The sequence below is a fragment of the Coptis chinensis genome, chromosome 1 (genome assembly GCF_015680905.1).
Source record: "Coptis chinensis isolate HL-2020 chromosome 1, ASM1568090v1, whole genome shotgun sequence".
Taxonomy (NCBI): Eukaryota; Viridiplantae; Streptophyta; class Magnoliopsida; order Ranunculales; family Ranunculaceae; genus Coptis; species Coptis chinensis.
Genome location: NC_141456.1, coordinates 45,893,823 through 45,904,601, shown reverse-complemented (window position 1 = coordinate 45,904,601; position 10,779 = coordinate 45,893,823). Strand labels below are relative to the sequence as shown.

At 34.0% G+C, this 10,779-nt stretch overlaps 1 protein-coding gene and 1 long non-coding RNA gene across 6 annotated transcripts in view; both read right to left on the bottom strand.

Annotated features, from left to right (window-relative positions):
* Nucleotides 1-3,313: 3,313 nt before the first annotated feature.
* LOC147524261 (uncharacterized) lies at nt 3,314-7,501 on the bottom strand. Of its 4 annotated transcripts, none has more exons than XR_015218955.1 (5): nt 7,355-7,501; nt 6,447-6,579; nt 6,199-6,279; nt 5,340-5,948; nt 3,314-4,880 (listed from the first exon to the last, which is right to left on the bottom strand). It is a non-coding gene; the product is annotated as an uncharacterized LOC147524261 (long non-coding RNA). The 4 variants fall into 4 exon arrangements; XR_015218961.1 differs by having other exon boundaries at nt 3,314-5,462; nt 5,886-5,948; XR_015218970.1 differs by having other exon boundaries at nt 3,318-3,421; nt 3,629-5,948.
* A 752-nt stretch (nt 7,502-8,253) lies between these two features.
* LOC147524260 (pleckstrin homology (PH) domain-containing protein) overlaps nt 8,254-10,779 on the bottom strand; it is a 54,874-nt gene continuing 52,348 nt past the window's right edge. For both annotated transcript variants that reach the window (XM_086602529.1, XM_086602540.1), the window contains 6 exons: nt 10,564-10,722; nt 10,172-10,453; nt 9,884-10,099; nt 9,750-9,802; nt 9,103-9,211; nt 8,254-8,829 (listed from right to left, as the gene is read on the bottom strand). In XM_086602529.1, the coding sequence (XP_086458655.1) occupies nt 8,485-8,829; nt 9,103-9,211; nt 9,750-9,802; nt 9,884-10,099; nt 10,172-10,453; nt 10,564-10,722 (1,164 nt within the window). In that variant the 3' untranslated portion in view covers nt 8,254-8,484. The remainder of the gene's footprint in view (nt 8,830-9,102; nt 9,212-9,749; nt 9,803-9,883; nt 10,100-10,171; nt 10,454-10,563; nt 10,723-10,779) is intronic.

Here is a 10,779-nt window from a genome sequence, read left to right as displayed (position 1 = left end):
AGGAGTTCCTATTAGTAGTGTTTTTTTATTTGCACTTGTGCTATAATAAAGCAAAGAAGACCTAAATGTTGATATCAACTTATATATGAAGACGCTTTGAAGATTTATGTCAGACCGAACTTGAGCAGAGTGCAATCTAGACCAATAACCGATGTTGGCATGCCTAATGAAATTCAAGCACATTCATTTTTAGTTCTTTTTTGCAGTATCACATGCTCAGTTTCCTTAATTTTCACTTGCACTGGTATTGTATCCATTAATCCCAATCTTACGTTTGGAAAAGTAACAATTCAAAAACAAAAACAAAGTAAGAGATATTTATTCAATCATAAATCTATTTAGTATTGTATTGTCTACCCTGTTTTGTAAGCGATTTATTTTCAAAGTGAATAGCTAGGTACTCTTAAAGTATAAAATTTTTCATTTTTTAAGCTGGGGAGGGGGGGACTATGGTGGTATGATGAGTATGTGTCAGCAGAGTGTTCATACTAAATCCACACCAGTGTAACATTTATTATTCTTATTTCTGCTACGTAGAAAGAGAAAAGAAAATTTTGTAATGCATATCTATGCAAAACACATTTTAACCTCTACTTTGGAAAGCTTCCTGGAACTCAAGAATCACGTATGGATTTTTGTTGTGCTAAGGAGTTCCTTCTTATGATGGACTTTCTAGGTGGGGAACAATGAGATGGGAGTGATACACTACTCTTTTTGCTTGATGGTGTTTAACTTAACATCAACAATCACTAAGTGAACATTGAAATACAAAAAAGATGAGTGATATACATCTCAAATTTAATTAAATTCTATTCTGTAGAATGAGCACCTAACTTATATAGTTCTCCTTTGTACACTAAGTTGCACAAAAAAAAATATATAAGACTACATTTTATACCAAACATGAAGCACCAATACAGACAAAGAGCGAAAAATCAATAAGAATTTTTTGCACACACACAAGGGGGGGGCCGACAATACATACCCGGAAATTTATCGCTGCTGGAAGACTTGCCCCTGTAGGGAATGGACAAAGAAACAATTAAACTCAGTACACCTACAAAGTAATTGCGAATCAGTATGTTCCTTTGCGTGTATCTGACAGTTTCCTGTTTGATTCCAAAAAATTAAATGCAAATTATTACAATGAATAAAGCAGCATTGTGTAAAAGATGAATATATGACCTTTTACATTTGCTAGAGGAATGTTGACGGCAGAAATTTGGTGAGAGAGTTATTGGAGTTGGGAGAGGGAGCTTTGCTGTTTTATACACTTGAGAGAAGCAATTTAGTAGCTACCGATCAGATGCGTTATATGGTCAAGCATCTGGTTTAACTCAGTGGAGTAATTGCAATAAATGGTAGTAGAGCAACATAAGGAAAACACTAATGGCTGTATTAATAGAGATGAAGAAAGGGGGAAGAGAAATAGGGCATTGGGAGAAGAAGAAGTTGTAAAGTGTAAACAATAATTCGTTTTTTTGGAAAGTCTGTCAAATGAAATTTCTGGGCCAGAGAGGAGTTACGGTATAAGAGTTTTCTTTCTATTTTCAAATATAATTAAAATAATTAATTAAGTATAATTAGTGTTCGATCTAATTGAAACTTGAGGAATAGATGGCGTTCTAATTGACATAGGAGGAGGGATGGAAACCCAATTAATTTGGCAGTCCTAGGAAATTAAATGAGGCATTCAACCAACATCTGAAGAGATCCCCTGAATGTTTTGAACATAATGTATTGATACGTATCAAGTAAGCTTATTTTATTTGGCATTTTTACATATTAATGTACTTTAAAAGACTACTCAAAGATGTTTCAAAATGATTTAGACCGTACACCTATTATCATCTAACTCAGATCCCCAGACGATCCCGACCACCTTTTGTCTTGCCATTTTGTTTTATTATAATAGACTAGGTATCACCCGTGCCTACGACACGATTTGGTATGGGGTGCTTATTATGTTATTTGTGGCATTAATCTTTGTACACCCAAGTATTTTCAAATGTGTGGCCTATGTGGAAAATTTGTATACATTTTATTTTGAAGTGGTTGTTTATTTTGTGGATGGCCAGTATGTGGTTGTGTCTCAGACCGAAAAATTATGCCCTTTGGTAGTTGGAGCCTTGGAGGTATCTTACAATAAAAAGTTGATCTGGTTATGCAATTTAACTTTTTTCTAAATGCATCTACTCCTTCACTTACGATTATTTATATTGGTAGAATACTTTATTGAACCAGAATGTGAACTCATCTTCCTTCACATCCTACAACCAATAGTACTACATACAAAAAGCTATTCACAAAAAATGTTTGAAATGAATAACTAAGAAAAATTGAGTTGAAAAACAACCTTGTAAATGAAACTTTCAGAGTCTAAACTTTTGATGCAAACGCTATCACCATTTTCTCTTTTCTATTTCGAATTCAACAATCTAAATTTAGTACAAACAACAATTTTTTGCATCTTTGTTACCTCAATCAATCACCAAAACACATAAACAACGAATCTTTATTATTCATTATTCACTATTTAGCAAATTTAATAGTAAACATAGTATCTCTGAACCTGATATAAAGAACTGTACTAATTAATTCTCCATTTTTCCTATTTTTAACAAATTAGAAGTTAGAAATGAAGATCGATATGAAATTTCAACGAATCCAAATAGAAAATACAACCTAGATCTCCAATGTCCAATCTAGGTATTACCGATGGAATGTTTATCAAGTTTCTTTATTTGCATTATGTTAGAAAAATAAAACAAAAATGATGTAGAGTTCATTTGTTTACTTGTATTTGCTCATGTTCCCCGATTGAAGATTAAGACATGAAATTAAAAGATAGGGTGAAAATAAACACTTCCATAGAATGGACCCCAAACCAAGTCGGGGCTACACTAATTACATTGAGGTTCGTTATCCTCAAAACAATACATATCCTAGTGACATCTATACTTTATTACTAGTGGTATATGCTAAAAAGCTTAATTACACCACTTTGGAGATACGGCTATAAGACTACACCACAATTAAATATCATCTGGTGAAAGTGGAGTCTTCTTCTGTCCATTGAACTTGTTGTCCATGGCCATATGCATCCTAAGTCGCCTTAACTAATATCCTAAGTCCTCATAAGTCCAGAAATTATAGAAACTTCAAAATGAGCCAACATGCGACGCAAGAAAATAGTTCTCCAAAGCAAAGTGTGATAGTCGTAGGCCATTCCTTGAAGATCTCTTGCATAGAATGGAGCTATATATATATATATATATATATATATATATATATATATATATATATATATATATATATATATATATATATATATATCAGTGCTGATCCCACACCCACAGCACAAATGCGCATCTTGCACAAAGGTGAATGATTGTTTCTTCCTCTTAACCATAACATGCATCTGTATGTAAAAGTAAAAGAAAATGAACCACAAATAATTGGGGGAAAAAAACTCCAATAGAAGCTAGTAGAGAAAAGGTAAAGAGAAAAATAATGGAAAAATAGAATAAAATACAACCGCACAGTAAATTATGATTGCAAAATTCAATTTCAGGTTCTACACTTCTACATAAAATCTTGTAACAAATGAACCCAAATATGAACTTACACAATCAATTTGAAGAAAGTTCCATGCCTTTAACACAACTATTCATCAAAGAACACATGAATCAAATTTATTATAATTAAACACATTGGTCAGCATGTGTGCTCATACACAGTGTGATAGTGAAGTAGCTAATCACATAACCCACCAAACCATCATTAAAACACCATGGATGATGCAATTAGTATCATACTATTATTTAGGGAAGAAAAATAAATCAAAATCAAAATACGGTCAATAAGAGGAAGATATATACCAAATTCTTTTTCAATTAAGAAGAAAGAAGATTGCTCTATTAAATTCATAAAAAGAAAAGGATGAAAACACCGTTAAATGAAAACAACTTATAAATACCTACAAATACATAATCATTTCAGCCCCATTTAGAATCCTTTAACTAATCTACAAATACAAAATCAAAACAGACAAAGAAATACGCAATTAATAATCTACAAATTATTGCAAAAGCTGAGAAACAGTTTGGGGTTAAATACATACCTTTTTCAAGGGAAGTTGTAGAGATATGTTGTTAATCATGATCAGTGTAACTTCTGCCGAGTGACTAAGCATGATTTTGTCAATTGCTAACAAATTTTTTGCCAGTGTATATAAATTTTCTATTTACGCATTGTCCTCCTTAGAATAAAAACGAATACAAATTTATCAAAAATATAGGTACCAAATATTTTTTACCGATGCAAAGTTTTAAGTTAAAAAAAAAAAAAAAAAAAAAAAAAAAAAAAAAAAAATAATAATAAAAAAAATCAACGACCTAGAAGATTTTAGAGAAAATAATGTTGCATCATGAATCTACGATATGTAAAATATCATTAAGAAATTCAAAATTAGCACCCAAGTATATTTAGGGGTGAATGGACATACTTTAATTTCACAAACACAACTCTGTTCTTATCCAATAAAATTGACATAATTGAGATTTGTGTATATATAGATAGAAAAAGGCCGTATAAAATTTCTTTACTTTCACCACTTTAGCAGTTTAACAACAATGCTTCTTTTAGAAAAAGACAACACTAAGTTCTTAATTTAACCAATAAGTTGAAAGACTTTAGATTCGGTTTATTTTAATAAAATCAACAACTATGTAGCCACTCATACTTAAGTCGTAGTAAACCTTTAACATCCACATATATAAAATATCATGTTGTTTCGGTTATGTCAGACTCCCCAAGACAACATTCTCCAATAGCCTCCAAATCTTCCAACCAAATCAGCTTGGCTCACATTTGGAAATCTACTAAACAAACATTACAAATAACTCAATCCACACAAATATAAATTATCTCAAAATTTTAAATCAAGTCTTAAAATCAAAGAGATGTTGAAAACTAATATCGAGTGGATCTTTCTTTCTTTTTTCTTCGATAAAACTATATCGAGTAGATCAAAGCAAAGTGTGTAAATGAAAACAACTAAAAAAATGTAGCCATTTTTTAAGCAGACTTATTGCATAGTAATCAATATCCAATCTATAACGAATTACCAAATTCATAATCGAACCGTACCCAACTCCAAATCAACTTTTTTTACAATCTCCTACTTGAACAATAAACTCAAAGGTCAAAACCCCCCAACCATGATGACAAACGGAAACATACTATACCAATAATTATTTTTCTAAAATAAATAAATAAGAGAAAAATAAAAGAAAGCAAGACATGGTTCAGCTTGTAAAAGAAAAGAAGATGAATACCTCACTTCATATGATACATTGAATCTGTGCTAAACGTGGTCCAGCCTAAACCCATTGTGGTGTATGAATGCACACATTCAAGGCTCATGCTGCTTGTGCTTGTGCTTGCGCATTGGATAAGAACTGTTAATGCTTACACATTGCTAAAGTAAGCAATTTTAATCCTTGATATGGAAAGGAAAAGTAACCAAGCTAAAACACATTATTATGAACAAAAATTGGAGCATGAAACTACAAAACTACTAATCACAATTCACAACCATATTAATTGCCGCATTGGATAAGAACTGCTAATGCTTACACATTGCTAAAGTAAGCAATTTTGATCCCTGATATTAAAAGGAAAAGTAACCAAACTAAAATACATTATTAGAAACAAATTTTGAAGCATGAAACTACATACAGAGCTACTAATCACAATTCACAACCATATGGTAGGCATGTAGTAGGCACACCAGTAACGTTTTCAACTTCATACACAAAATAAAAGATCAATTTAGTGATTATAACACCTAACCTCACAAACAACTACTTGTACGTGATTACCTGAGAAGGAGTAGACAGAGTAGAACAACCTGCACTCCAACTAATTTCTACAGAGCTTTTCTTCTTTAATTTGATTGAGAAAGAAAAAAGGAAATATAATCAATTTAGGGAAAATCTGAAACATAAGCATAAGAAACATACTATATTTATAATTGCTAGTAAGCTCGATCTATACATATATACCGACTGACATCAATAACATAGACAAATTAAAAAAGGCCTGATCAAAACTAATTGAACCATTATATAAGACAACTTCTCAAACTCAATATTAAAACTACCCTAGGAGATGTGGTATGTCAAGTAAAACTACCTGAGGCTGGTGTTGGACCTGTGATGGAGATGAGCTGCCTAATTGAAGTCGTGGACGACTGAAGAGAATTGTGACAAATACCTTGAACAAACACCATGCAAGAACAATTAGTCAAAAAAGCAAGCAAATAAAATTCCTATGTAGTTCATGAAGAATTAAACTACCAGTTTTCTACAAATAAGGTTGTAGAATTCACCATATCGACTGGAAAAAAAAAATTTAAGATGTGGCATGTTAGTTCGTAACACCTCTTTGCGTGACCGCTGAAGCACTTCCCATGAGATGTCTTTTGGTGATAACCCTGCATGTTCTTTTCCATTGTACTATGGCGCTTGCATTATTAGGTAAAAAAGAACATGTATTGAGCTATTTTGATAAGACCTGAGGACACACGACCATTGAAACAAAAAAATGTATTCAGATAGGCCTTCGCAGAAAAGGTGTCAATCCACAAAAGTTCTTCAAATGTGTGTTTGAGGTTCTTATATATAAAAAGTCACTCGGTAGAGTATGAGTATAGAAAAGTTTAACAATAAAAACAGAGTAGAAATATTAACGGAATAAACAGTTTATAAGAATCCCCGTGAACCGTGAACCGATTTGTGGCTTCCTATTTAAACTACAAAATTACCGGAGATTCTAAAACTGCACGGACAAAACAACCAATAACTAAGGATTAATGAGATTGATTGAAGGTCCTGAAGGTTGTACGTAAATCACAATTGAGACATGTTTGAAGGATTTGAGAAGGTAGGACATGCATAGCCCATAGCCAAAGATAAAATGTGTTCAGATCTTAAATTGCTCTCAATAAAGGCGTTTGAAGGCTTCAAGCAGTAAATATGAAGAGGAAGAGAGAGAAAGAAAGAAAAAAAAACGTTTGTTTTACAAATATTTTAATTTCCCTAGAACAAATTTGAATCAGATTGTGAAAAGCCATTAGAATTTGGCAAACAACTTTATCTTGGAATAAACCAACAAAGATAACGTCATATTACCAACGACTTCAAATCACCATCTTATGCTTGAAACTGACAATCCAAGGGGAATGAAAATGCCTATATTCAATTTCGTTCAAAGTTTCAAAAAAAATGTTCAAAGAATGAAAAGAGACGTTTGTAGGGGAAAAAAATCAAACAATCGAAAGAGAACCTACTTGAGAAAATAGGAGTGCTGCATCAAGGCGATGAGAGAGACTGGAGTCAGAGATGTTGAATTAAGTGTTGAGAAGAGGGGGCATTAATTAGACAACCATTTTGGTTGTGTAACTATAACCGGCTTTGGTTTAAGCGGTAGTTGATGGTGGAATTAATTGGCTGGTCTATTGGAAGTTTGACGTTTTGGTTTCTTCCTTAAATTAGGCATCCAATGTATAAATTGGACACAAATTATGTGGTTCATTCCAATACTTACTTTTAGCTCATTATATTACTATTAATTGAAATATTGATTACATTAGACATCCAATGTATAACCAATGCATACATTGAATTTGTATTAAAAAACCCTCTAATTAAAATAGTCTGAATCAAAATAGTCTATGCAAATCCCTACGCACATCTAACTCAGATCCCAAGACGATTCCAACCACCCTTTATCTATCCATTTTGTTTTATTATAATAGATTATCTATTCTCTATTGTGAGGGTACATTTGAGATTATAGTATAAACTATGCTTTATAAGTGCACTAACCAACCCTGGCTCTGTTTCTGTCAAATTTATCTATTGTCCCCCAAATGGGCTTGTAACGAAATCAATATTTGCACAAACTGACCATACCATGGGAGTGAAAACATGTAGCAACAGCAATAATCCAAAGGTACGTAAGAGACTTTTTCTGTTATTGCGATCAGACTCGTAAACTTGATGGAAAAGAATACTACAGGAATAAATAGATTGCAATCAAAAGAGCAGTTCCTGGCAAAAGATGTTGGATACACCTCAGTAATATTTCTACACAAGTCAAAGAGTGACCATTTAGCACGACCCCATCGATCGGTTGATAGTGTGGTTGACTATTTAGCTATTTTGGTCATGGGATCAAGTCATGGTAAAACACCAAAAAGAGTGACTATTTATCTTTACGCTCTTTTCATTATACCTCACTTTTGGTTTAATGTACATGCAACATCCGTGGGTAAATTTTCCTGAGCCTACTGCAACTCGTTTTCTCTACATACTCAATTCCCCATAATACAAGTATACAACAATGTTCAACAAAATTATAGAGCAGCAAGCAGCACCAAGTAAATACACAGAAAGGGATTCGTCTTTAGGTGAGTATTCATGAACCTTCTAATGTTTGAGTGGGTTGATAATGATCGACAACTCTCATGGGCTTCCAATCAGATTCTTCTTTTGCTTGACGTAATGCGACAAATTGAAGGGCTTCACTTTGGACCTGATAGATGTGACAGGCCCATGGATATGATTCTGGTGCAGTCCATACCTTTTGTTCCTCAAAAACAGTCTGTTCTGCAAGATCTGCACATACACAGTACACCGAGCTGTGATGCGGTTCTGTGTATTCGGCCATCACAATGCAACCAAGTGAGACGAACCCATCAGGGGGGCGTGGATACCAAATTGATACTGGAGTCGCATAATCATCTGGGCAGTTCCTCCACACCTACAAAAAAAACCTTAAAAACTTATTTCCCTTTTTGCAAACACGGCACCCGTTGAGCTTCAAACATAAGCATGACCACTAATAAAGTAAACAGAAGAGGAGGATGAAATCCAGTCCCTACAATATGGATGGGTATTCTGACAGAGATATGGCCCATCAAAATCATTTAAATTGGACAATCAGAAAATGACTACACTGCCAGGTTGGCTTTTAGCATTCAAATTAAATCAGATCAATCATACACTATATATCAAGTATTTCGACGACTTATACCAGGTCATAGCCTACAGGGAGTGCAAATTTTCCTTCGATATTATCGAACAAAGCAGCAACATGTGGAGGATGGGTGCCGATGCGAGCAATATCCCCTACGGAGACATATCTGCAAAATCAAAACCAATTTTGCATTCTCCAGGTCAGTTGACTGTCAATCCTGAGAACAAAACATAGACACTATTTACAGCACAAATCTGACAATTGCACTGCAAATGGGAACAAACTTGTCTCTTACAGGTAAAACAAAGACAATGGTTGTCCTAGCAGGTAGTTCACCACTGAAGCAAACGGAAATAAGATGTAGGGGTTTCATATTTTGGTAACTACACATAATGTGTATTCAGGCTTTGGGCTAAATTTATCGGGTAATTAGGTTGGTCCCACTTTACACATCTCGAGATATTTTCAAACTCAAATAATGGTTAAATGCACCTCGAGAAGTGCTTGAGATGCAAAACCTATTGACCAATTAACTTTAACTTATATCGTGAGTGTGTTGGAGGAACCAAAATCTAATAACCAAAATGTATTATCATTAAGAAAGGAAAAAAAAAAAAAAAATCAATCCAGTTGGTGAAAGTCGCTTGAACAAACGAATAATACATTTCATGGATCGACATATGAAATGACAAATTGTTATTTACCCTTCTGGACAAATTGGTCGCCAAATGCTACATATTTCAGCATCCTCTGATACCTAAAAGATGGAGATCATTAATTAGAAATACAGGTAAAACAAAGTGAATGGAAAGAAGAAACAACAAGACCAATAAAGGACCTGCTTTCGGCACAATGTACATCGACCTTTCAACTCTAGTTCACTGCTCCAAATTTTCTGGAAGTTGATAGTATGTTTTACAAATCTTCTCTCACCAGAGATAGAAGTGAGAGAAGAAAATTCTCTCGGTTTGATCATGGGCTTAATCTGGGTGCGGAAATCCCTCCCATTAGCGTCTTCCCATGAAAAATATACATGTCTCTGACTTGAAGGAACCTGCATATGATTATAGTTGCTATATAAAAGAGCTTCCATGCTGTCAAAGAAGATCTACCTTGCAGTACTGACCTTTAAAACTACGCATCTCATGTCAACCTGGTATTGTTTCCACAACTTATACACAACCGAGCAGATTTGAACAGCTTGTGATTCTCCTCCTTCGTCTTCTTCAACACTGCACTTAATGAGTCGGACAAAGTTTTCCGATCTCTTAAAAGTTTTGAGATGGAGAATCAAGTGAGAGGGTTTGGGATGGCCTGCCTTTGCCAGCTCCAATGCCATGAGATTCTCCCAGGGGACATCCCACATTATCTTGCAGGGTTTCTTATCCATCTTGTCCGGGGACATACACTACCAAGATTTGGACAGAAAAAGTTGGGAGTTTAGGATCAAAAAGTAACTGAAAGGGATCTCAAAAGACAGTGCTATATTAATAGGCTAAGAGTCTGTGCAGTGCACACCTGCAATAGCATAACACGTCTGCTCGAGATGAGTACAATCCTTTGGTAAGGGACAATGAAGAACTCTTCATAATAATCCGACCATGCATATTTTGATGGTTCTTTGAATATTTCTGTACAACCAAAGTGCCTACTTGCTTCTGCGAGGTAAAGAATCATCTGAAAATGGAAAATAGAAAGTGAATTCACATAATGAAAACCTTAAACCGATTTAAG